The 26,561-nt window shown below is 46.5% G+C and overlaps 4 protein-coding genes across 14 annotated transcripts; 3 read left to right on the forward strand and 1 right to left on the reverse strand.

Annotated features, from left to right (window-relative positions):
- Positions 1–7,386: 7,386 nt before the first annotated feature.
- LOC4336745 (uncharacterized) lies at positions 7,387–22,201 on the reverse strand. 9 transcript variants are annotated; one of them, XR_010740879.1, is made up of 11 exons: positions 21,964–22,201; positions 21,809–21,882; positions 21,652–21,733; positions 20,328–20,378; positions 19,747–19,847; positions 19,326–19,479; positions 19,060–19,248; positions 18,388–18,569; positions 10,735–10,811; positions 10,582–10,655; positions 7,387–7,646 (listed from the first exon to the last, which is right to left on the reverse strand). XR_010740879.1 is itself a non-coding variant. In XM_015780050.3 (8 exons), the coding sequence occupies exons 1-8, from the start codon at positions 22,117–22,119 to the stop codon at positions 18,441–18,443; spliced, it is 936 nt and encodes a 311-aa protein (XP_015635536.1). In that variant the 5' UTR covers positions 22,120–22,201; the 3' UTR covers positions 18,216–18,440. The 9 variants fall into 9 exon arrangements, 3 of the variants coding, with proteins under 3 accessions (XP_015635536.1, XP_015635537.1, XP_066165802.1); XR_010740877.1 differs by lacking the exons at positions 7,387–7,646; positions 10,582–10,655; positions 10,735–10,811 and adding an exon at positions 17,480–17,888; XR_010740878.1 differs by lacking the exons at positions 7,387–7,646; positions 10,582–10,655; positions 10,735–10,811 and adding an exon at positions 17,480–17,894.
- On the forward strand, positions 8,588–12,076 carry LOC4336743 (rho GTPase-activating protein 5). Its single transcript, XM_015780046.2, has 5 exons — positions 8,588–9,073; positions 10,276–10,396; positions 10,485–10,604; positions 11,004–11,234; positions 11,309–12,076. The coding sequence occupies exons 1-5, from the start codon at positions 8,673–8,675 to the stop codon at positions 11,873–11,875; spliced, it is 1,440 nt and encodes a 479-aa protein (XP_015635532.1). The 5' UTR covers positions 8,588–8,672; the 3' UTR covers positions 11,876–12,076.
- On the forward strand, positions 12,589–15,353 carry LOC4336744 (GDSL esterase/lipase At5g41890). 3 transcript variants are annotated; one of them, XM_015780049.3, is made up of 6 exons: positions 12,589–12,952; positions 13,805–13,948; positions 14,028–14,158; positions 14,248–14,490; positions 14,581–14,839; positions 14,955–15,353. In XM_015780049.3, exons 3-6 carry the CDS (start codon positions 14,090–14,092, stop codon positions 15,188–15,190), a joined length of 807 nt encoding a protein of 268 aa, XP_015635535.1. In that variant the 5' UTR covers positions 12,589–12,952; positions 13,805–13,948; positions 14,028–14,089; the 3' UTR covers positions 15,191–15,353. The 3 variants fall into 3 exon arrangements, with proteins under 3 accessions (XP_015635535.1, XP_015635534.1, XP_015635533.1); XM_015780048.3 differs by having other exon boundaries at positions 13,823–13,948; XM_015780047.3 differs by lacking the exon at positions 12,589–12,952 and having other exon boundaries at positions 13,265–13,948.
- Positions 22,202–24,338: 2,137 nt separating the features above from the next.
- Positions 24,339–25,697, forward strand: LOC4336747 (transcription repressor OFP1). Its single transcript, XM_015779134.3, has one exon. The coding sequence runs from the start codon at positions 24,421–24,423 to the stop codon at positions 25,522–25,524; it is 1,104 nt and encodes a 367-aa protein (XP_015634620.1). The 5' UTR covers positions 24,339–24,420; the 3' UTR covers positions 25,525–25,697.
- The last annotated feature ends 864 nt before the right edge of the window (positions 25,698–26,561 follow it).

Consider the following 26,561-nt stretch of genomic DNA (forward strand, 5'->3'; position numbering starts at 1 on the left):
TATTTTTTTCTTAATTGTATTTCTATATGGACTCTATACTCTACTTCTAATATTCCATTTTTAATTCCAAATATATATTATTTCCTAATTGTATTTCTATATGGACTCTATACTCTACTTCTAATATTCCTTATTTTTAATTCTGAATTTTAGTTATTTCTTAATTGTATTTCTATATGGACTCTATAATCTACTTCTAATATTCCTTATTTTTATTCCGAATTTCAATTATTTCCATATTGTATTTCTATATGGACTCCAGTCTCCTCTTCTAATATTTCTTATTTTTTAATTCTGAATTTCAGTTATTTCCTAATTGTATTTCTATGGACTCTAGTCTCCTCTTCTAATATTCCTTATTTTTTAATTCCGAATTTCAGTTATTTCCTAATTGTATTTCTATATGGACTCCAGTCTCGTCTTCTAATATTCCTTATTTTTTTAATTCCGAATTTAAGCTATTTCTAAATTGTATTTCTATATGGACTCTGTCTTTTCTTTTTCTCCGATTAATGTGAGAATTTCTAGGCCATGAGAGCGAATTATTTCCTAATTGTATTTCTATATGGACTCTATACTCTACTTCTAATATTTCTTTTTTTTTAATTCCGAATTTCAGTTATTTCCATATTGTATTTCTATATGGACTCCAGTCTCCTCTTCTAATATTTCTTATTTTTTAATTCCGAATTTCAGTTATTTCCTAATTGTATTTCTATATGGACTCCAGTTTCGTCTTCTAATATTTCTTATTTTTTATTTCGAATTTAAGCTATTTATAAATTGTATTTCTATATGGACTCTGCCTTTTTTTTTTCTCCGATTAATGTGAGAATTTCTAGGCCATGAGAGCGAATGTGGAGGCTCTTTTTTTTATTCCTTTAATTATATAATAGATAGATTGCTGGACGTGACAAATGCCCAGTCCAAAACTGATTTTAAGTGTCACGACTTCCGTACAAATAAGGTACCAACCCTAACTACATGATTTGCCCCCACGTAACTACGTACTAGTAAGAGTATATGGCGAGAGCTAGCTAGCTAGCTGTCTGGACTATAGTTGGCCATATGGGCCGCCCGGCACGGCACGGCCCAGGCACGACCGGGCCTAGGCCGAGGTCAGTCGGGCCGGCACGGCCCGACGAACAAGCTGTGCCGTGCCGTGCCGTGCCAGCCCACGGGCTACAACCACGGCCCAGGCACGGCCCAAGTAGCCTCCGGCCATGCCGGGCTGGCCCGACGGCCCGGCTAGCCCATCGTGCCCGTGCCGGCCCAAGCACGCCCTGGCAAAATACCCCTTCAAAGGTTCAATTGAATACAACAAATTGACATAACACATCAAATTCATGAAATTCACATGTAATTCATCAAATAAGTCAAAGAATCACAAACAATTCATCAAGTCACCAGTTTATCAAATCATGCATACATCAAGTCACAGATTTACAAACAAATGAACAATTCTTCAAGTCACCAATTTATCAAGTCACAGTCTCACAGATTTACAATCAGTTCAAATCAATTCATCAAATGCATACATCAAGTCATCTACTATTTTCCATCAAGTCCATCTCAGAATCACAAACCTCAGAAAGTTAGAATATAAAAGGGGTTTATATAAGCTGTGATTGTGCAATGGCTGCCTCATTAAAAACCTTTATAGGTAAAAACTCACACCTCGTGAGAAAACCCTAGAAAGGAAAAGAGTACGCCCATAGCTAAAATGTTCATATCAATTACAATCATCCAGTTCAAGGGTTTACATCAATTTCATCATCAAGATACATATTCTCATAAGCATTTTGAAGCTCCACATTCTCAGTAGTATGCTGACTTTTTGCATCTGCTAGCTCCCAGTCCTTGATCACTGCCAGAATTTCCACCAGCCTAGGGTTTAGACGCCGCCGACGGTCCTCGATGATCCTGCCAGTTAAGCTAAAAGTAGACTCGGACGATATAGTAGAAACAGGAACAGTCATAACATCTTTAGCTAAGATTGAAAGAACATGATAAGTTAGTTTGTGCTGTTGCCATCAACTAAGGATATTGAAGTCATCATCATATTGGTTGACAGTGTCACTGTCAAGATATGCAGACAGTTCAGAAGAATTGAGATTAGCAGTTGAAGAAGCTGCCTGAAGCAAAGCAGTAGCAGATGTCATCCTGGATAATGAACCAGCACCAAGCCCAGCACCTGGACTGGCACCAGCATTACCAGCACCTGGACTGGCACCTGCATTACCAGCACCAAGCCCAGCAGCAACAACAGAACCAAAAATCTTCCCCCATGCAGTCCTTTTCTTACCAGTGGAAGGGCCTGGAATAGTGGAACTATGCAATCTAACAGAACCAAACTTTCTTTCATACTTAGCAAAAGTATCAGACAATGAAGCTCTAACAGTTGTTAAATAAGCAGAGTAATCATCACCAATGAGTTGAGCCATAATCTGAAGCACTTTACTAAACCCCCTAATCTTGGCCCTAGGGTCCAAGATAAATGCAAATGAATAAAGAATTGGAATTTTAGACCAGTAGTTCATAAACTTAGTTTTCATGGGACCAACAACATTTGCAATGTTTTGAACATTGCCATATGTGTTTAGATGTCTAGCAATCTCTAAAATGTGATGCATGATTAATGGAGATGTTGGATAATAAACACCAGACAAAACAACAGTTGAATCATAAAATTGTTCGAGGAAACACAAAACAGATTCAGCACATGCCCAATGTAAGTCTGTGAGTAATGGATGGTCATTAACAAAAGGATGTTGTGTACTAATAAATACTGTGAATGGTTCCCTATGTGGTATGAGATGCTTAAGCATTAGATAAGTTGAATTCCATCTAACATCCATGTCCAAACCAAACATACGAGGACGATAACCAGCAGCAATGCAAACATTTTTATATGTAGCAATGAGCTGATTAGATGCATTCAAGAATGAAATGGCAGCTCTAATGTCATTTAGCATGGGCTTGAACTTGTCAAGTCCAGCCTTAACAATCAAATTGATGATATGACATGCACAGCGTTGATGCAAAAATAAATCACCAATATAACCAGACAGAGCAGGAGTAAGGGTGTCCATAGCTTTAGAATTAGCATAAGCATTATCTAATGTAATAGAGAAAACCTTATCAGTAATACCATATTCTTCAGCAACAGCAATCACACGCTCAGCAATATTAGCACCAGTATGTGACTCATCAATAAGCCTAAGACCCAAGACCCTCTTTTCTAATTGCCAATCAGAATTAACAAAGTGAGCTACAACACTCAAATAATCTTCCTTAGCATGACCAGACCATATATCAGATGTCAAAGCAATAGAGCTAGCAGAATTGAGACGATCAATAATAACAGAACGACGATCCTTAAACAACTTATAAAAATCTCTGGTAGTAGTTTGTCTAGAGACAGGAACAAATCTAGGGTTATGAGCAGCCTTAATATAGTTCACAAAAGCAGGAGATTGACCAAAACTGATTGGAAGATCCTCTCTAGCAATCAATCTACACAATTCAAACCTAGCAACTTCAGGACTATATTCCCATGGAATAACAGAACCATCTGCACTAAATCTAAGCATGGACTGAGGCAAAGCATTAGACCCAAGCTTTCTAGGTTTGCATGACTTAATATGCCTAAGCAAATGTCCAGTGCCAGCAGAAGAACGAGCACTCAAAGTTTTATGACAGTAATTGCATTTAGCAAAGACTCGAACCCTATTACCATTGGTCGTTTCATAAAGTTCCTCAAAGTCATCCCATACCTTGGAGGTTTTGGTCTTCTTGTTGGTACAAGTCGCACTAGAGCCAGTCGGCGTCCCATTGCCTTTGTCGTCAACCGGCGGGTCGTCGTCATCGACATTCACATGGATCGGGATGTCGGAGGTATTGCCGAATACCTCCACACGATCCTCCTCAACATCATCATCGTCATCACCGCGCATCCCCATAGTCCTCAACTCGTAGTTGACAGAGGTAGGATCGTCGTCCATCGCAGGCACTCTGGTCCCTCAACGGCGGCTGCCGCTAAGCAACAGGCTTGCGACCTGCAAGCAGCCAACAACACTCAAGGTTAGGGTCGGAAATGGAGAAAAAAAAAAGAAAAACAATGGTTCCATGCTTGTACCTTCGCAGCCGGAGCACCGGAGTTGCCGTTGAAGACGATAGGCTCACGGATCTACGAGAAGACCAAGGGATCTGGCGAAGAAGAACAAAAGGGAAAGAGACGAAGAGGAAGGCTGGATCTGAAAGAGTGGAAGGACGATGACTCAGGCGACCATGCGTGGCCGGTGGCCCCCATCCTCATGCGCCCCTCATGCAAGTCAGGCGAGGAATCGATCGGAGACGAAGAGGAAGGCTGGATCTGGAAGAGTGGAAGGGAGGCGACTCGGTGAGTCTCACCGGTGCGCGCCTGAGGCCTTGAGCGAGTGAGCGGCGGACGGTGGAGGAGGAGATCTGGTGGGCGGTGGAGCGTCGGAGGCGGATCGGCGGAGGCGGTTGAGCGGTGGCGGCTAGGGTTAGGGTTAGGCGGAGAGGCGGAGAGCGAGAGGCGAGAGGGGACTGGGGAGGGGAGGGGCGGCGCTCGCTGGCTTATATATGCGGGCGCACGCGGCGCGGCCTGGCTGTCTGTTGGGCTGGGCCGTGCTCGTGCCTACCGTTGGTACGGGCCGTGGTCGTGCCGACCGTTGGGCCGTGCCGTGCCGGGCCGGCCCATCGTGCCGACCTCGGTCCATGCCGTGCCGGGCCGGCCCACCGTGCCCAGCCATAGGCCCAGGCACGGCCCAATAGTCGTGCCGGGTCGGCACGGGCCCGACTGCTACCGGGCCGTGCCGTGCTTGGGCCGGGCCAAATTCCCGTGCCGTGGGCCGGGCCATCGGGCCTCGGGCCATATGGCCAACTATAGTCTGGACTGGTCCTTGGTGTGCGCTAGCTGCACGTTGTCCAGAGAGACCGAATGTGGCAACAGCAGCCACAATAAATACGAGCTGCAATACTAGACGAGCAATGCATCAACAGGCGGTCCTAGCTGCCTGCTGGTTAAGTTGTTGCTTTTACACAAAGCAACAAACACGAAGCCTATGGATCAACTGCGTGTCTGCCTACGTTTAGCAGGCATCTTGTGCTCGTCGGGGAGTAGTAGTGGCGGATGGTGTAGTCAAGGCTCCAAGCTAAACAGATTCAATTCAGCGCACGCGAGCTAGCTAGCTTTGCAATTGTCGCTATGAGCTGGAGCTTGGGGCTCAATCAAGGGATAAGCCGATATGAGGGACAAGAGCACAGGAAGTATATAGCTCTAGAGAGAAAGAAACAAAAGTCTAGACCACCGAAATGATTATGATAATGACAGTACACTGGATATCTGCAGCAGTTTAACTAGGGGTGTGTTTAGTTCATGTTAAAATTAAAAGTTTGGTTGAAATTGGAACGATGTGACGAAAAAGTTGAAAATTTATATGCGTAGAAAAGTTTTGATGTGATGGAAAAGTTAGAAGTTTAAAGAAAAAGTTTGAAACTAAACAAGGCTTAGAGCCAGTTTAGAACCATTTCTGATCAACGACTGATGAATAATGTACGTACATACGTCGCAGTTTAATTGACCAGCTGGCCATTTTTACTACGTACACAGACTATAAGCGCGCGCACGGAGGCCTGACACGGTACGTCAGGCGCCTGGCGGCACAGAAGGTTCGCTTAGTACTTGCGTTATATTTCTCCAGGCAAACTGGTACCGTGGACCGGCCGCGTGGTACACATACTCCTACGCGCGCACCCCTGTTGCCCGAATCGTAAACGAGGCGCGCAACGCAAGGAAGGCCAGCGTGCACGCATGCGACGCGCGCGCTGCCGACCCGGCGACGTGCCCCCGCGCACATTTACTAGCGGCAGCCCGGCACCCGTACCACGGGCACGGCGCGGCCGGCGCAATGACGCTCGCCACCAACCCGGGCCGCCGGGGCGCGCGCGCGATCCCATCTGCCGCACCCGGCCGGCCGCCCCCCGCGCGCGCGTACGGCGTACATACATACGTGTGATCCCATCTGCCGGTCTGCCCGCCGTGGACCGAGGGTGTCGCGGTCACCCGCCGTGCGCCCCCCGCGCGTGCCCGCAGGCAACGTGGTCGCGCGGGCACGTGGTAATATAGTATACACAAGTCTCTGGTGGTAAACGGCATCCACCTCCTCTTTCCCTCTCCGGCAGCACAGGCTGTAAAGACGAGGACCTCACGCGAGCGAGCGAGAGCGCGCGGCCGCGGCCGCGGCGTGATATGATCCTCCTCCTGGTCGTCGTGGTCGATGCATCGGTAGTCCATCGACCGATCGACCTGCTGCCCCCCACTTCGGCCCACTAACCGAACGCCGGATTTTAATATACCAACCCACAACCCAACCACTACGCCAGCGCTGCTTCGCTACGCCTGCTGGACACAAACTGACAGCGGATCGGATATGGGGGGGGGGGGGGGGGGGGGAGCATCGTCCGGGTAATAATCCAATATCCAAGCCCCTCCACTCCACTCGCAATGTAATGTTTTAAGACCTGTTTCTTTCGGCTTGGAATTATTATAATCTAGATTATTGAGTCAGATTACTGTAATAGAATAAGCGGTTAGTTGTTTCTTTACTAAATTATTAGGTTTTTAAGTCTAAAGAGGGAGTAGGGTGGCATGGTGGATAATTTTTCACCCAATAATCTAGAAAAAGCTCATCTAATGAGCTTATCAAATTATAATAAGTTGGGCTCCAGATTATAATAAGCGAAACATGGCCTAAAGTTAATTGTTTTGAGACCACTTTTCTTTTTGAAATCTGAAATTAAATATTGTCCTGATAGGCTGATACCCTACATGTCAGACAGCAACAAAGGCAGCTCCCAGTCAGGTTTGGGCGATTGCTCGAGCTCCGCCGCTAGCTGCCACCTTCACTACAAATTACCAATTTGCCATCGATGTATAAAAAATAGTAAATCACCGAGAAACACAATTAACCGTTTAAACTTGACGATGTTGTTTGCTCCGTCACTAATATTCAGTGGCACAATGGGTGGCATATTTCAATCGTATACGAGAGAATTTCACTCACTCTTCCCATTATCGAAAAGTAGTTGCAAGTATTACTCGTATGATCGTATCTCACTGCAAGTTAACTAGGTACGAAATAATGATTGATGGTAAGATGCAAATTGAGCTATGTTGGTTGCATATATATATTTTGAGCATACACATGTGCAACAGGACGGATGGGCCTCCCAGACACAAAATTGTGCAATTCCACAAGCTTAGGTGGTAGTATTTAAGGGTGTTTTATTGGTTAAGATCATTGAAACAATATTTAATGCTGTCTTCCTCTAGTTTTGATATGCAAGCTTCACTTTCCATGTTCATCGCACACGCCATTAGACCCATATATTTACATCTCTTTGTGAGATTCACAAGTCATGATTGGGGATTTACATGAAGCAGGAATTTCTAATGTAACTGAAAGAAAAGGAATGACTGAAATAGAAGTTGTCAAAGTCAAAAAGATAAAACCTCAAAGGCTATTCACGTTTTTCCTTCTCATACCTCTCCACCATCTACAGGAGTCATCTCTTCTTTCTTTCTCCTCTAGTCCTTCCATAGTGCGTCATCCATACTCCTATAGAAACCTTGTGATCAACTAACTATTCATGTACCAGTCAGTAGAACCAACCAATGACTATAAACGTAATTACTAATTATAGGAAGCTCGAGAGTATAGAAAACAAATAAATTAATAAACTTTCAGATTTTTCACCTTATTTAGTTGTTAGTTGAAAAAAACACACGTTAGCAATATCAAGTATTTTGTTATATGTTTGATGTGGTTGTAGGCTTGACACACCATAGTTAAAATCATAGATTTGGAATCAATGTATTTTAATTTTAGAAGTACGGTGAATATATACACACACTTACTTATGGTTTGGGAGATATTTGATACATATGGGAATATTTTAAGCCTACGTGAGATTCATATACATGCAAATATAGTGATTCGATACAAAGGAGCGAAATTTTAGGATTTTTGATTCCTCTCTCTCGCTGGTTTTGATGGTTTTGGAGTCCATCTTTCACAAAGGCCAACTCTATCATTGGCTGGCGCCGCTTCGTTTGGGGACCTGTTAGGATTATAGTAGGGTTTCCTCCGCTCCAAATCTCCCTCTTGTAGGAGCAACAGGTACAACTTTCCTTTTTCATAGTTTTTTCCCTTCACAGTTCCTTTGCCTGTCCCCGGTAATGGTCTTTTCGTCCGTTGTGTTGTGTAATATATTAACATATAATTTTTTTACGCTTTTGCGTTTTTTTAGTGATGTGACGATGATGTATATGGACCGTGTGTTCTCAATTGTATACTTTCAAAGGAACTAGTACCATTCGTATTGTTGAGAGGATAAACACACAAGCGTTTAAAGTTTTTAACATTGATGAAGGGGTAGTAAACACGCGCTGCAAAAAGGTGAGACAAGGTAAAGCCGAGAGACGAGTGGTATTAAGTTCGCTCAAAAATAAAGTTATAAAACCAGGGAAGCAAAGGCGGCCCGGGAAAAAAAAGAACCCATCGCGGCCACCCGCCTCGTTCGCTTCCATCCTCTCCGCAGTCCGCACCCGCGCGCGCGCGCTCGACTCCCGCACCAGCCGCGTCATGGCGCCATTCCAGCTGCGCTTCGGCCTCCGGATGTCCCCCTCGCGCTCCTCCGACGAGGAGGAGGAAGACGACGAGGACGAGGAAGGGTTCGAGTACGAGGAGATACTGAGCGACGACGGGACGGACTCGCCGCCGCCGCTGATGATGCAGGCGGAGAAGGGAGGGGGAGGGCTGGTCGGGGCGGTGGTGGGGGCGCTGCGGAGGTCGCTGGTGATGTGCAGCGCCGGGAAGGTCGGGGAGGAGGAGGACAGCGAGGACGAGGAAGAGGAGGGGATGGAGATCGGGCGGCCCACGGACGTGCGGCACGTCTCCCACGTCACCTTCGACCGCTTCGGCGGCTTCCTCGGCCTCCCCGCCGACCTCGAGCCCGAAGTTCCCAGCCCCACGCCCAGCGCCAGGTGAGCTCGCCGGCGCTAACTCTCTGCAATTCCTCTGTTTCTTCTACTCTTCGGTCTCTCTCTTTCAGTTTTCTGAGGATTTTACCTGAAAGAAGCTAGTAGCTACGTACTCTACATACCCAAATATTCTTTGGTACTTGTATTTTTCAATTTCACGCAGTGTATTTTTCAATTTCACGCAGAAATATGTGTTAGTAAATTTGTTGTTTTATCCTTCTCTGTTCTGTGTTCTCCAATGCAATTAGCGTATAACCTCTTTACAAAATATATTGTGTTCATAGAAAGGCTCCCAAGAAAGTTGATAGTACTAATATGATGTTTCAGAACGATGATAGTGAGCTTTGGTTTCTTTTCTAGTATGTTTAGTTGATCGCTCAGATGATACAGGGTAGAAAGAGGGCGATTTGTTTAAGGATGTAAGATTAATTTATTCCACAAGTGGATCTAGTAATTAAAAAAGGACAAGTAGTACCTTTTTAATAAAAAGTTCAGTTCTTAATTCTAGTATGCGGTTATATAGTTAGATTGCTGAGTCAAGAAGTACATGCCATCAAACAAGGAATGGAAGTATGGAACACTATGAAGGTATGTGAAGGTATACGATTCTGAAGATATATGAGGGCATAAGAGAAGAATAACTCATATGTAGGATTTGGTACAATACTACCATATGACGGCCATGGGTTGAACTTTCAACGGATCAGACTTGAGTTACTTCGTTCTGTGCTTGAGCTTTAAGCAACGGGGCTGTTTGAGGTGGTTGGCCAGCATGAGCAACAAATGGGAATCTTCAAACCTATCTTTTTTATTTTGGATTAGTTCTCCTGTACTTTGCATCATCATATATAGTAATGTTCTGTGAAGTTTGTCCTTTTGCATTTACAAATATCATTTACACCATCTTTTTAAGGTTGTTAACGTCAAATCAGTATTTGATGTACAACCTAGTTAAATGAGCTAGGAATATAAGACATTGTCCTGTTGCTACTGCTGTTATGTCATAATCTCTTTTTTACCCCTTTAACTTGTAGTGGTTACAGAAGTGAAGATTCAAAGTTTATTCACCTTAACTACGATCCTTCCCTCCTTTTTCTTTTTCTTTTTTACCGTGAAACAGTAGGGGAGGCCTCTACCGTATATTAATTTTCGAAAAGTTTATGTACATGATACTTAACAATTTCCATGTCTAATTTTCCATGCAGTGTAAATGTATTTGGTGTTTCACCAACCTCTTTGCAATGTTCATTTGATCACAAAGGAAATAGCGTGCCCACAATACTGTTGATGATGCAGAGGAAGTTGTATGAACGAGAGGGACTTAAGGTATGGCCACCGCAACCTAACGATTAGCATTAGAAAAGTCAGTATTCAAGCCTTCGGAATACTTATCCATTGTGTTCTTACTTCTTAGATCGAAGGGATCTTCAGAATTAACGCAGAGAATAGCCAGGAAATCTGTGTCAGGAAACAACTAAACAGTGGTGTGGTTCCAGATGAGGTTGACTTACACTGCCTTGCAGGGTTGATAAAGGTAGCATGAACTTCCTCATCTCTCCTTAATTTTTCCGGTCCACGGCCTGAGCTGTATGAGGCAAAAAAGATCGTTATTATTTATCGGCAATTTGCTCTTGTTTGTTTAGTTTTTCAGTACTGAGCATTACCTCAGATTGACAGACGACTAGGCAGTTGCATCTATGTATGTGCATCCCCTTTTTATGCAATCTGAACATTTCAGAACCTGAAATGTTTGCAGACATGAAGGAATACAGAATAATTGGTGCAAGGAACAGTACTTTTTAAGTAAAAAGTCGAATAAGTATTTGCAGGCAACTGACTATTAGATGTGCATGCTATTAGTCATATTTCTTGTACATGGGTTATTGGCTTACTGGAGGATCTATTCCATGATCACTATATTCCCTTTTTATAGGCATGGTTTCGGGAACTCCCAACCGGTGTATTGGACTCACTGACACCGGAACAAGTAATGCATTGCAACACAGAAGAGGACTGTGCTCTCCTTGCTTCAATGCTACCACCAGTGGAAGCCGCATTACTCGATTGGGCTATCAATCTGATGGCTGATGTTGTGGAGCATGAAAACTACAACAAGATGAATGCTAGAAACATCGCTATGGTCTTTGCGCCAAACATGACTCAGGTATTAGAAACAACTCTGGATTCTTTCGTTAGAAAAGCATACACATACACTAACCTGCAATGTTTGTTTTCCAGATGGCCGATCCATTGACTGCCCTGATACATGCAGTTCAGGTCATGAATTTCCTCAAGACATTGATCTTGAAGACTTTAAAGGAAAGAGAGGCAGCCGGAACACCTAAGACAACGGAACCATGCTCCGGTTCTCCAAACGGACAAGATAAACCTCCGACGCCAGAGAATTTGGAGAGACCCATCATTTGTTCAGATCAGAAAGGCATAGATAAACCTATGTTTGATATGGCTACTTGTGATCAGCTGCTGTTTGGACCTAAACAATTCCTTGATCATCGTGAGAACAACAAATTTGAAGGACCGGAGAAGCATGACATAGGCCAACCGAAGCGCCATAGCGAAGCTTCTCCTCTTGGTAATGATTCGAATAACCAAGTCAGCAGCCCTGGAAAAGAATTTGGCAACAGAAATGTGGAAGGCCTGTTCGACAAATTTAGTTTTAGGAAAGGTGTCGAGAGGCTTTGCAGGCACCCTGTGTTCCAGTTGAGTAGGTCCATGAAGAAGTCTGCAGACGTTGTGGTCTTTGATGCTCCTGGAGAAGCAAGACAAGCTTGGGGTTTGATATGATAATGGTTGTATATGTAGTTGGTGTGGATGTAATGCTATCTTTTCTCTGTCTTGTTTGTGTGAGCAGAAGCGATTAGCATGTTAGATTTATAGGTGCTGCAGGTTGTTGTGTGCATTATAACCATTTACTTCTGACGAAAGCGTCTGCCTGTGGCTGCTACAAGTAAACGAAAGCCAGCTGAATTCTGGCTCAGTACTGTATACCTCAATAGCTGCTGACCTATTTATTCTTCTTATAACCGTCCAAATTAATCTACCCCCACAAATATCCCTTCCCAATCCTAACATGCATCCAAACGCCACAGTAATGCAACCACTGTCAGTGAACAGCAGTATAAGAGCATCCCCATAGCTTATCCATATTTGATCCTCCAAATACCTATATAGATGATTATCCAAAAAAAGATTCATCATTCATATTCCTTCCAACTCCAACAAATAATCTATATTACATCATGCATATCGCACCATCCTGTATTTTAATAATATCTTCCAACTAACTTTATATTTGTATTTTTAAGGGATATATTTTGAACTACTAAATTTTAACTGCGTTATTTATCGCAATAATATTTTAAAATGAGTAAATTTTAACCGATATATTTTTAATAAATAATTTTTTAATTGATGATGTATTTACATGAATGGACTTCTAATCCACATTAGCTAGCTAGCGACTGACCTTATCCTCTCGCTTAAAAAAAAAGAAAAACAGAAAAGAACGGACCTTCTCTCGCTAAAAAAAAAAAAGACCCTACCTTATCCTCTCACGGGTGCGTGCGTGCGGCAGACGGAGGGGCGATGCGGGACGGCGCGGGCGGCGCTGCAGGGCGGCGCGGGCGGTGGGGCAGGGTGGTGCCGAGCTGAGCAACGGCGCGGGCTACTGGGCGACGGCGGAAGGTGGCGTCCGCGCGCATGGTGACGGCGGCGGCGGCGGAGGATGCAAGCGGCGGCCGCGAGCATGGCGACGGCGGCGGCGGAGGAGGCAAGCAGCGGCCGCGCGCATCGCGACGGCGCCAGCGGTCAGCCGCGGGCAGGGCGACGGCTACAGACGGCGGTGGCGCGGCTCCAGATCTGGTACGCCTCTCGATCTCCACTCTCACTCCACCCTCCCTCTCCACCGTCCGCTGACTCACCTTCGCCGGCCGGCGACGACGGCGATGGAGGGGAGGTCGCGCTGGAGGTGAGGTCGCGTCGCGGAAGTCCGGATGGGGGCGGGAGAGGCGGCTGTTGCAAAATGGCGTGAGGAGAGAGACACTCCATTTTTGCCTCTTCTCTCTCCTAATTTGGCGCATCCGCCACTTTTGGAGGGCCTGTTAGCGTATCTGCTGGAGCTGATTTTTCCCCTTTTATACGGCAAATGAAGGATGGATGACCGGTTAGAGGAACTGCTGGGGATGCTCTAAGTGCATTTTCTTTCTTTCTTGAGGAGGATGCATTCAATATCACCCAAAAATTTATAAGAACTTGTCAGTGAATTGCTGAACAAATGCATAGATGCATTCTCTTTCTCTATTAACTAAAACATGGTAACAGAAGCATATAAGAACAACTGTCCGACTGCATACGGGGACTACTACTAATCTACTATTGCAGTACGGCTAACCGAAAATCTTCTGGTTCAGATCCTAATGTGTCACCCCAATTGGTACTGCTGACACCATGCATGTTAGTCCTTTTCTATCTCTTCCTGAAGACCTTGTCAAATAGTACAATACAAAGCAGACGCAGAAAGCATGCATGCTGCATGCCAAATTGCCAATGCCTTGTGTATGGGAATATATGCAGTTGTAGAGACGTTTCAGTGTTGCATCATACAAAAGATGGCTGTGCTTCATCCGCCCTGCCGCTCTTCCCTCTTCTTAGTAGTGACGCTGCTAGTTTTTCGTTCATCTCCAGCATTGCCTCATACTTTCTTTATCTTCGGAGACTCCCTTGTTGATGTAGGCAACAATGACTATCTTGTGACCCTCTCCAAGGCCAATGCTCCACCATATGGTGTTGATTTTGCGTTTTCTGGTGGCAAGCCAACTGGAAGGTTCACAAATGGGAGGACCATTGCCGATGTCATTGGTAATGTCAAGTATGAATCTCACGAAGAAACTCTGATTTTCCTGTCTCGATCTCACATTTCTTGGCACTGAACTCTCAGGTGAAGCCTTGGGGCAGAAATCTTTTGCTCCACCCTACTTAGCTGCAAATTCAAGTGCTGAAATGATGAACAGTGGTGTTAATTATGCCTCTGGTTCTTCTGGCATATTTGATGAGACCGGCTCTTTTTATGTATGTGAACACTCAATTGTTGTGCTTCCTCATGCTTGCTTTGTTTCTGAAATATAGTTGTATGAAAACATACTTGATCTGTGCTGTAGATTGGAAGAGTGCCACTAGGGCAGCAAATCAGCTACTTCGAGAAAACCAGAGCTCGAATACTGGAGATCATGGGGGAGAAGGCTGCTACTGGGTTCTTGAAGAAGGCGCTGTTCACGGTTGCTGCAGGATCCAATGACATCTTGGAGTACCTTTCACCTTCCATGCCATTCTTTGGACGAGAAAAGTATGATCCTTCAGTTTTTCAGGATTCCTTGGCTTCCAACCTGACATTTTATCTGAAGGTGCTACAACTTCTAACTCGCGATTACTGAATTTTTCTTTCTTCTAATGTTATTTCAAGATGATATGATACTTTTTGTTCCTCAATGAAGCGGTTAAATCAACTTGGAGCAAGAAAAATTGTTGTTGCTGACGTTGGGCCACTGGGATGCATACCGTATGTTCGTGCTTTAGAGTTCATTCCTGCAGGGGAGTGTTCAGCATTTGCTAACCAACTCACTCAAGGTTACAACAAGAAACTGAAGAGGATGATCTACAAGCTGAACCAGGAGATGGGGCCTGAGAGTAGATTTGTTTACGCAAACACGTACGAGATCGTGATGGAAATCATTCAGCAGTACCGTCAATACGGTGAGCTTTCTTCCTTGCTGCAGCTACCTCTTGCGAAAACCACCTGCGAATGCTGTGCTGCAGTCTGCAGAGCATTAGAAAATGCAGAATATTTCAGTCTTGCATTTGTCTTCAGGTTTTGAGAATGCGCTGGACCCATGCTGCGGAGGCAGCTTCCCTCCATTTCTCTGCATCAGCATCGCTAACTCAACCTCCACCTTATGCAATGACCGGTCCAAGTACGTCTTCTGGGACGCGTTCCACCCGACCGAAGCCGTCAACTTCATCGTCGCCGGCAAGCTTCTCGACGGCAACTCCGCCGTTGCTTCTCCCATCAACGTCCGAGAGCTGTTCCAATACCAATACAAATGAGAGATGTGCTTTTGCCCAGTTGCTATGGCATTCATTCCTGTTTGGCTGTATCAATTCCCATCCTCTTTCAGTCTTTTCCTCTGCAATCTTCTCGGGCATAATTGGACTGGACAGCACGCCTTTAACGAGTAGAATGTGACTGAAAGTGCGCTTTACGACACCAGTTTATCTTGCTTTTTTGCACTTTTCTGAAGGCCCGAGAGAAGATTCAACCGTCAGCCAATGAAAAAGAGACACGTACACGCTCTCCGGCTAGTCGCTGTCAGTGAACAAGAACTTGCCGGTGCAGTGCAAACTTGACCAACGAGCGATGCAACAGAAGCTGGCGCACTACGTGCAAAGAAACTGACGAACAATTGGGCAAAGTAGCGCCCATCTTATCACAGAGTAAATAACCTATCTATGTCACTATGTGTGCACGGTAGCCGCCGGTCAGCCGGTGCAACTCACAGTGGCGATATGCCTATATATTTTACGTGCACGAGAAAGTTGGGCTCGGGTGCCCCGGCACTGCCAGGTACGGCCACCTCCGGCTGATCGATCGATCGATCCATGGAGCCTGCCGCCGCGGCGGCGGGGCCTGGGAAGGCCGGTCACCACAACGCCGACGCTTTCCACGCGGTGGCGGCGGGCGGCGTAGCTCCGCCCGCGGAGACGACGCGGTGGTCGTCCCTGGCAGCCACGGCCGCGAGCCTCGTGGCGGTCGGCCTCGGCGGTGCCGCGCTGCTGGTGTGGTGGGCGCTCGCGTTCCACCCGGCGAACGCGCGCCTCTGGATGGTGCCCGCGGGGCTCGTCCTCCTCGGCACGCCCATCCTCGCGTGGCTCTCCCTCTGCCTGTCCGCCGGCCCGTGCGCCGCCGTCCGCGACGCGCCGGTGCGCGTGTAGGAGCTCCTCGCAAGAGTCTCGCGCATTTTTGCTGCTTCCAGCTGGTCCATTTTGGGATCAGATGTACATACATGTTCATTGTTCACTACTAGCTAGTCGTACTATGCTTCTTTCTTTGATTTCTTGCTGATTCATTTCGGGATCAGATGCAGATACACATACATGTTCACTACTGTACTTCTTTGATTTCTTTGTGAATTCAGCTGGGAGTTGCAGCGTGTTGCTGCTAGAGGGAGAGGGACATGTAGCATTGATATGGACATATGGTATATATGATCTGGTGTACACAGTTGCTTTCCAAGATTACTTCCCCGTGTGTGTGATCTGGTGAGTGCGAACTTTCGATCGGTTTCTGCGTTCACGCGGCCTGGAAAGTCTAAAGTTGGAGTGTGCCGGATCGTAATCCATTGGTCGGCGTCTCGTCGAGAAATGGACGCGCAATACAAGCGCATGGGCCCTCGAATTTGAGATATTTCTTACCGGAGGATAGGTATGTGTGGTTAATGGTTTCCCCTCGTGGATTGCTTTAGTGTTAGATTGGTGATGGATTAGATATGTGATTAATGGTAGTGGATTAACATAGGAAATGGAGTTCAACGGAAGGCTGTACTGAAATGCTTTAGTATTAGATAGGTGATGGATTAGATGTGTGATTGATGGTAGTGGATTAACATAGGACATGAAGTTTAATGGAAGGCTGTACCTGCAATGCTTTAGGACTAGATATGTGATTGATGGTAGTGGATTAACATAGGACATGCTTTAGGACCATGTTGGAGAACGTCGCCGGCGGCCGCGGCTTCCGTCGTCCACGCCCCACGTCGGAGGTCGTCGCCGGCGGCCTCGTCCTTCGCTGCCACGCCCCACGTCGGAGCTTGTTGCTGGCAGTCGCGTCCTCCGCCGCCACGCCCCACGCCGGGCTCGTCGCCGGTGGCCACATCCTCCACTGTCCACGCTCCGCACCATGCCGGATCTCGTCACTGGAGGCTGCGTCCTCCGCCATCCGCAGCCATGCCACGCCAGGAACTCGTCACTGGCAACCGCGTCCTCCACCATCCACACCCCATGCCGCGCCGGAGCTTGTGCAGCAATACGCATGCTTTGACAGAGATGTGGTAGAATGGATAAGGTAGAAGGAGATAGAATCGGTGGATTGGTTGGTTGCTGCCCTATCCCATTTATCACGGTTGGGACGGGATCCCGTCAGGTAGCATTTCTGTAAATTTTTATATACTTTTTGATACTGGTACTTCATGATTAGTGCTAGGATGCTATATTCCTCAATACATCTAAAGGACCATAAAATCATCTATTATGGGTCTTTTTGCAAGAAAATTGTAATGGAAATGTTTTTTTTATCGGTTCATGTATTATAATAGATACTGATGTTTAAAGTTCCCAAAGTTGACCAGATAAGATACTATACTATTATCTTTATATTTATTTGTGAACAGAGTACATAACACGGAATTGTCGGTGATAAGAGGTGCCATTGTGCATCCACAGATCCACTTGTAAGCGCAGAGGATTAAGGGGGGAAAGGACAAAACTAAAAACTAGTTGGAACATGACGAGATACAGAGATAGAGATGCTCCAGTCCAACATCCTTATTGATATGCTACAATGTGAATATGGATTTTCCTGATAAGCAATTGCTACGTACTAACAATTGCCCAATCATTGAAGTCCAGAAACACAGCACCATACGGATGGGCAATATTCTGTTGCCATCTCCTCTGTTTTGCCATTAACTGACCCACCCTTATTAACGCATTCATCAGTTCCGTAACAGGCTTCTTGTTGGGTCGCGAACTGCTCCTTTCAGAAGTTGCCGTCACAACCAGCATTTTGCGTCATGTTTTCAGTTTATTAGTGCCCAATCAAAATACGCAAATTGCTAATAAGCCCCCACTATTTTTGGTGTAAACCACTGCAACTATCCCCCACTACTTAAGGTATAAAACACTAAGACTATCTGTTTCCATTTTTTGCCATAGAAAATGGTAGCCCCAGTAGAGGACAGGACCATTGGTTGGTTGCCAGTCGTGGTGCATTTAATAGTTATTTAGATACCTTGCTGACCTGCTGTTCTCCTCTCAAGAAATGTAAAATCACACTTAGACAACATTGCCAAGATAGTGCCTCCTTAACGAAATAACCACTTTCTTTTATGTTGCAATTACTAATATACTACCGCCTTCCCCAAATGTTTAATGTTGGTTAGTTCAATTTTGAGCTAACCAACGTCAAACAAAAAAAAAAGGAGGGAGTACAATATAACGGGTAGTGTTCAGAGGCAGAATGCACGCACCAGGGTTCATAATTTCAGAGGAACAACATGGTTCAAATTGGATGCCCACCCAATCACACAGCTTCCACTTCATTGTGAACTTTGGATCCATGATAAGAGAACAGCTTGGTCGCATTCTTGTATGTCACTTCAGCAAGTTCTATTTCTGATATTTCAAGCAGTGAGGCGACATACTTCATAACCTGAGACAAAGAACCACAGTTTATTAAGCTTTTGTCAGTCCATGATTTACTCTGCTGTATGTATAAGAATGTTAACTCAAGAGGACCTTTTCGGACAGATGGAACATGCAAGGAGTGGTGAGCTGGCAGTGGACCAATATAAGTGGCTTAAAACAAAACAGCAGCAGTACAGTAATATGCAACTGTGTTTTTCAGATACTAGCATCCAAAACAGATTGCACGGAGGAATTGTGAAGTGTGAACAGTGTACAGTGTTGTTGAAATTGTTCGCAAGCATAGAAAACATTGTATGAGTTGATGGTATGATAAACCTCTTTAGTCCTGTGGAGGACTTATAAAGCATAGCAGCCAAGACAAAAAAAGATAAAACAGTGGAGCTATCAAGGAACTTATGTAAAAGAAGTGGTCCAGCAGAAAGGCTTGTAATAACTACCATGAAGATTCTTTAACGAAAAAAAGTCAGCAAAGGGCACCCTAGCAAAAATCTTACAATGTGGATATTAGATGGATGGTTCAAAGACTCATTTGAAGTGGTAGATGCCCGTGAATTAGAATCTTTTTTACTTTCTCCATTATCTGCACTTGAGCTATCCACAGGTACTGCTAATAGAGAAATATCATCCAATTTCGGTAATGCATCCGGTGCGTCGGTCTCTAGCAGAATTCTGTCTAAGGGCATCTAAAATAAGTACAAATGTAGACAATTAGTAAATCCCTCTGAGATGGCATCTAAAAGTACAGAATAAAATTACTTACTGATTTTAGCATTTTCTTTGCCTTCGTGGATTTCATGCCTGTAAGGAAGCCGGACAACGAAAAGTAACAGCCTAAAATTTCAAGGCTGGACACCATTTCTGCAGATCCTAGATACGAATGCAGCAACACACCAGCTGGGAAAGGTCCAGTTCTCCTGCAAGCAACAAAAATGTAGGAATCAATACTTATTGGAGAAAAACAATCAGAAGTTACATGCTATTTGTGCTAGCAGTTAGGTAATCTGGACCGTATACTTCAGATTGGCATTTGTTGTCTAAGACAGGCAGGATTCTCAAGGTTTTGGTTATCTAGTCAATAAATGTATCCGAACTATGTTAGGAACTGGTGGATACCATACTATAAATAATCTACTAAGAATTTCAACTTAAACATACTTTGAGAACAAATCTCCATGTCTTACTTTAGTATCTCCAGAAGATCACCAAAGGCGCGCACACAATGAACAGAAACAGGCTTGTTCAACTCCTTAGCAAGTTCAAGTTGCTGCTGGAAAACTTCAACCTGCAGTGATATTTTTTAGCTTCTGATAGTCTTATTGGTGGCATAAAGCTTGCTCATGATGCAAAAGGACTTGAGGCATAGGTTATATGGCCTAGTGATTTACACATGTTGGAACATTTGGAAGGAGCAGAGTAGGTGAGCTTTTCAAGATCAGTGTCTTCAGCCACAACAAATCATTTACAAGATCGAAGAGGATATTGAGCAACAGGAGAGAGATTTTCTAGCTTAGCTTGCATGAGTTTTATCGCTTTTGTGTTACTCCCTTCTTCCTTGCTCCTTTTAAACTTCTATCCTCCTTTAATGTAATAGGCAAAGCTCTTGGCCTTTCTTTTAAGAAAAAAATAGTCTTATGGGCATAAATGGGCGCCCAACTAAAACAGGGGCATTAATAGATAAAATCGTTATATCCATCAGATAACTGAATGTCTTGATAGATCATATAAAACAAGAAGTGAAGAAGGAAAAATGCTAATTACAAACCTGTTCTCCAAAGTCAATGGTTTTTCCATGTGAACCTTTGTCCAGACCAATCTGCATTACAGTAACATAGGCCGTGTTTAGTTCCATTTCATTTTTTTTGAAGTATACGGGCACACATTTGAAGTATTAAACGTAGACTAATAACAAAACAAATTACAGATTCCGCCTGTAAACTGCGAGACGAATCTATTAAGCCTAATTAATCCGTCATTAGCAAATGTTTACGGTAGCACCACATTGTAAAATCATGGCGTAATTAGGCTCAAAAGAGTCGCAATTTACATGCAAACTGTGCAATTGGTTTTTTTTCGTCCACATTTAATGCTCCATGCATATGTCCAAACATTTGATGTAATGGAAAAATTGGAAGTTTGAAGGGAACTAAACACAGCCATACTATAAGACAAATTGTACATGCCAAGAGCAGAACAAGTTAATATATTTTACAAGCAGACAGAATTCACCCGCTCATCGGGGCCTCCTATGAACAACAAAAGGAAAAGAGAAGAAGCTCAAATTGCGTCTATGGTACAAGAACTTGGTAGGTGGGTGCGATTTAGTCCAAGAACTTGAAAATTGAGTAGACTAGTACATGAACTTGACAATCACGTGCATTTTAGGCCAAAACACTAATACATACCTTTGATTAATCCTGGTATTATAAGCTTTGCTACATCGTTGGCTCATGGATTCATTTTAGTGTTTCACCATGTTCATAACCCGAGATAATGAATATGTTGATTAGTCATGCACTTACTTTTGATAATCATATATTTTTCGGTTTTAAATTGACGGATTATTTTATTATTATAACTAATCAATTGAAAGCAATATATAATACATGTAGATCCTTTTCGAGATGGTCTGAGTGGCGGTTTTTTTATATGGCATAAAAAGTATGGTGTGGAATATAGATCTTTTAACCAAAATGCACGCACTAGCCAAGTTGTTGCACCTATATGCTCATTTCTCAAGTTTTTGCACTAGATTGCACCAACCTACCAAGTTTATGTACCGTAGACGCAATTTACTCTATATTTCACTCAATTCAGAAACAGCCTTCTTTACATTACACAGGGGCAGCAGGACATGATTCAGTTGATTAGGATGTCCAGAAGAACAACGTATCCTAGTGATGATGAAACAAGATGAACAATAAAATACTTGTAGAGAATTAATACTAATATTAGAGAAGTGGTACTTGCACTAGGTAGGCCTTAGTTTGTGCTTTGAGGAAAGGAACTACAGATTATTACCAAAGTTCTATTGCTGGATAATTCAATGTACAATTTAAAAGCGTAAAAAATTGCCGAATAAAGTACACCTCCCCAACAGCCGCCTCTGGTGTTTCAGCGAAGAACCGCCGGAGCGAATCCATCCAATCCGGCGATCTCTCCGGTACCCACCTATCAAATTCACGGAATTAAGAACCAGAGAGCATAGAGGTCACGGCAGCGGGAGAGGCATCCAGGGAATCTTGCCATGGGTGGAGGCCGAAGCAGGGGACGACGGACGGGTACTCCTCGGCCATCTGCTTCACCAGGTGCCAGTCTTTCTGCGCGCTTATCCAGTAGACAAGAGTCAGCGAGGAGAGATTCCCCCCGTGTTCTCGCACGAGGTAGGCGCGGGAGCATACCTCGGAAGTGCCGTTGACGGCGAAGCGCGCGACGCCGGCGGCGGTGGCGGCGCGTATGAGGGAAGGGGCGACGGACAGCACACGCGGGTCCTGCAGGTGGCAGTGCGCGTCGAAGAGCCGCACGACGGAAGCGGCGCGCGCTGGTGCCTGGGCCATATCCGGCGACCCCGCGGTGGCCGGAAGCGGAAGTGCTCAACGGCGCTTCTAGCGGTGTGCCGGTGACCGCCGCCGCCCGAGCAAGAGGGGAATCACGGCCTTGTGGGCCGGGATTTATCGTGGGCCCAGAGAAGCCGAAATATGTCGTTGGGCTGTTCACGGAACGCGCTAGCCGCGCCATGTGTTCTGGGCTTATCGGCCCAGTAACACTGGGACGCGCGGGCTGTTGCGAGCAGCCCAGTCAAATTCACCGTGGCTGTCGAATTCACTTGGCTCCTGCGCAGGTGCTCACGACCTCGTTCGTCGTTAGTCCTAGTGGGAGCGTGGCCGCGTGAGATCATCGGAATACCACTTCGAAGACCGAGAAAAAGCCAAAGACCTACTACAGAACACTGTACACCCCAGCGAGGCAGCGATGCAGCCAACACACTACACATGGATGCACTCTGCAATTCACGGAACGAGACAGACTGATGCATCACCTACATAGATCCGTTCTTGCTGTTCCGTTCCTGTACGGGCACAATCAAGTTCAAGGAAACGGAGTTAGAACATCACATCAGCAGCCGAAGATAATCATGCAGGATCAACAGTGCTAACCCGCTATCAGTACTGGCTTAGCTGTCTCGGAATAATTGTGCATTTGTGCACACGACCTCAGGCTAATGTTCCCTGTGCGGTCTGGCCAAATCTGATAATCCCTCTCATTTACCATGACCTGCTCTCAGCCACTCACTTTGCTTATCCTCTTCCGGCCTTAACTCTTCAGCCTTCACTCTCCGTCAGGGAGCAAACAGGGAGAAATCCAGGCAGCAAGTAACGTGAAATATCCAGAGTTACTCCCCCACGAAAATATGTCAACTGTGTGTGCCCTGCATCGTAGAATAGTGGTCTTACATAGTGCAGTTCCCCTCAAAAGAATGATGCCTTCCAAAAGCGACGTGTCCCACAAGCACATGCGCAGTCCTATCAGGATCTGGGGCGTGTGGCCTCCAAGGTTAGTTACTAACGCAGCAGCTATGATTAACTCACGTTTACTGCATACCCCGGGACTGGAAAGGAAAAGGAAAACAAGCTCCCATCACAGATACAGCATGCTTGATTTTAGCTTTATCATATCATGCATCTACAGATTGCCAGGTACATGAGAAGTGCCCGGGACCCGAAGATATCCAGCGGAAAGCGTGGCCGACCTCACTCCAAACTTCCAAAGCCTCCAAGTTAGGACAAGCTATCGCCCCAATGTTTGCGGCGCCACCGCTCGCCCAAAAATCTCCGTTTCTCAGGGCTGTAGCAGTGCAAGAACCTCATTTGAGTTATCTCATATACCACATAGGACAAATGCATATTAAATCCATTTCTCTCACGGTGCAAAATGCTTTGACAAGAACTCCAACCCAACATTACTTTCACCGGGACCTGTGTTGTTACTTCCTTTTTTTAACTGCTCTGCACCTGCATGCGTTTGTTTTAGCTTTTTGAAGTGAGTTCCTCGCATCTTAGTGAAGGGACGAGGGCCCACACTTAGGGAAGGGACGAGGGTCCACACCTTTTTTCCTCCACGCTATCACGCAGCTTATGTGGACGCATGAAGCAACGCTCAACTCCTGTGCACGGCTGGTGGCGGTAGTAATGGACCATCTCAAAGCTCCACCGCGTCGGCGTGTATCCTGTGATTGCACATGCGGGCGGGCACGCCATAAGTATTCGCAGGGGGTGGTTCCCATGTAGCTGTCCAACGATCTCGTCGAAGGATACAGTTCGCTGGCCAGCTTAATGGGTACAAATACATAATCCGTAGCTTATCGGCCTTACCCTGTTCACCGCAGCATTTGCTAACTAAACGGCATTCGTCGGAGTTCCATCAAGAACCAGAGTACAGCCAAAGAGGTTAGCGACGAATATAATACAGCAAGCACGAATGATCCGGTTTGACGCAAGATTAATGGTGTTGGGGTTTTTCAGATGAAGCCCGTGATTACAAAGTCAATAATGGGGTCATACATTGTATCCTTTTTTCTTTTCTTTTCTTGTCTAATGAAGTAGAGTGCAAACGGAAAGGAACGGTGTTGCATGTCACGTCACGAACGGATGGGTACACGGTACATATGCTACAGTTACACGCGCTACACAGGTGAGACCAAGCGACGCCCCGCCCGCCACTAGCTAGCTTTCGTCGGGTCCCTTTATATAACTCACGAGCCACATGCCAACGGGTCGCCTCGCCTCCGTCCAAGACACTTGTGAGTTGTGAGCCGCGCGCGCGACACGACACAAGTCACAAGTGGAGCGCGTGCGAGGATGAGCCCCAGCGCCGCGGCCAAGATGCGGCTCGGCGGCGGCGGCGGCGGTGGCGGTTTCATGCTCGGGTGCGGCTGCAGGGATGCCAAGGCTGTGGCAGTGGCGGTGTCCGCCACGTCGCCGTGTTCCGCCGCCACGGAGACGTCCACGGCCACCACGGCGACCTGGCGCAGGGCCCGGACGCACCCGTCGGCGTCGGCGTCGGCGTCGACGGGCACGCTGACCGTGCCGTCCGCCTCGTCGTCCTTCCTGTGGGACGATGCCGACGCTGAGGCCGACGGCGAAGAGGTCGACTTCAAGCGGGAGAGCTCTGCGACCACGCCGAGCTTCTCCGGCCTTCTGCGGCAGCTGAACGAGCTCGAGCAGAGCGTCATGACGTGGGGGTGGAAGAGCCCTCGCCGCGGTAATCACTTCTCGCCACCGCCGCCGCCTCCTCCGCCACCGCCGTTACCTTTACGGCCAGTCGTCCTGCACCGAGCTGTGGACGCCGGCGGGAAGCGCAGCAACAAAGAAGACGATGCCAAGTTCTCTTCGCCACCGCCGTCTTCCCATTGCCCGACGACCCAGCTGCACCGGAAGGTGAAGAGCGTTGACCAACGAAACAGAGAAGATGATGAAGCCCACTTCGCGCCACCGGCACCTCCGCCATTGCCCTTGCCGCCGCAGCAGCTGCGGAACGTGAAGGGCGTGGACAAAGGCGGCAGCAAAGAAGACAGCAAGCACTGTCCGCCACCACCGCAGGCGCCGAAGCACCGGAAAACGAAGAGCTGCGACAACAACGACGGCTTCACCGCCGGAAAGCTCGACGGGAGCTTGGCGGTGGTGAAACAGTCCGAGGACCCACGCGGCGACTTCCGGCGGTCGATGCTGAACATGATCGTGGAGAACCGCATCGTGACCGGCGACGAGCTCCGGGAGCTGCTCCACCGCTTCCTCGAGCTGAACGCGCCGCACCACCACGACGCCATCCTCCGGGCCTTCGCCGAGATCTGGGACGAGGTGTTCGCCGGGCCGGACGAGCCCCGTCACGGTCCCCCGAGGCCGCCGCCCCGGCAGAGAACGCCACCTCGCCGCCGGCACCCTCTACCGGCTTGGCGCCTGTAGTAACCCCACACATGGATACTTACCGCGTAGTATGTACAATGTAGATTACTGTACTAGGTTGCGTCCAAGAAATTCTCGGCCTCATCTGATCACGTATCTACCGGAATTGTTTCTGTCACCAGATTCACCTCTCGTGCATTTAGTACAGTACTACCTAGTGGTCGTACTTGGTACGTGCAACTCTCCCATTTTGTTACCGTCTGTCTCCTGATTTACCAACCTATTATAGTCTCCGCCCATGTTCTCACTCGGAAAAAGAAACTACTAGTAGCCGCCATGGACGCGCGCGACACGGGAGGTTTCACAGTAAAAAACCGGGTGCGATGGTGCAAGTGGATGCAGGGCGCTTTCGGCCGGGGTTGGAATTGGATGGATGGATACAATACAAATGGAGGGGAGGGCCCCGTGCCGTGCATCGAGTGGGCGCGCTCGCGGTGGACGGTGGTGCGGTGGCGATCGAGCGAGGCGGTGGGCGCAGGTGATGGACGGACGCACGGGAGTGGAAGGGGGGAGACGCGAGCCTACTAATGATGGTCTAGTGCGATGCCAAAAACTGCGGCGACACGCTCCATCAATGCGCAACCTCTCTCTGGGGGGGTCCTTTCCTCTTTGCTTCCCTTCCTGGAAGGAAAGAAACGTCCGAGCCTCAATGCATCCACCGCAATTCTTCTGTCCAATCCTTTTTGGAAATTCTTCCCATGTCCTCTAATTAAGTTGATCTCCATTGACAAGTAGCCAGGACTATAGTCTACAGTTGCGTTTCTTGATGCAATGCTGTGCAGTTGCCTCGGCCAAAATTGAAGGTACGGGACATCCAGGCTCATCAGGTGCCTGCTGAAGCCAAACGCATTCAAATAAGTTAGCTGCAGCATGCAGTGTTTCATGTATTGCCCTCTGCGGCTGTGCCTGCTCTCAATTTCGGGTAAATAGCTAGGTCGACTGTTTTAATGCGTCTCAGAGCAACCACCCATGGCTGCAAAACTGAACTGCAACGGAGTAGAGAGCCTTGTTGTTTTGTCATGTGGAAGTGGTCGGTA

This window comes from Oryza sativa, chromosome 4, assembly GCF_034140825.1.
Source record: "Oryza sativa Japonica Group chromosome 4, ASM3414082v1".
NCBI lineage: Eukaryota > Viridiplantae > Streptophyta > Magnoliopsida > Poales > Poaceae > Oryza > Oryza sativa.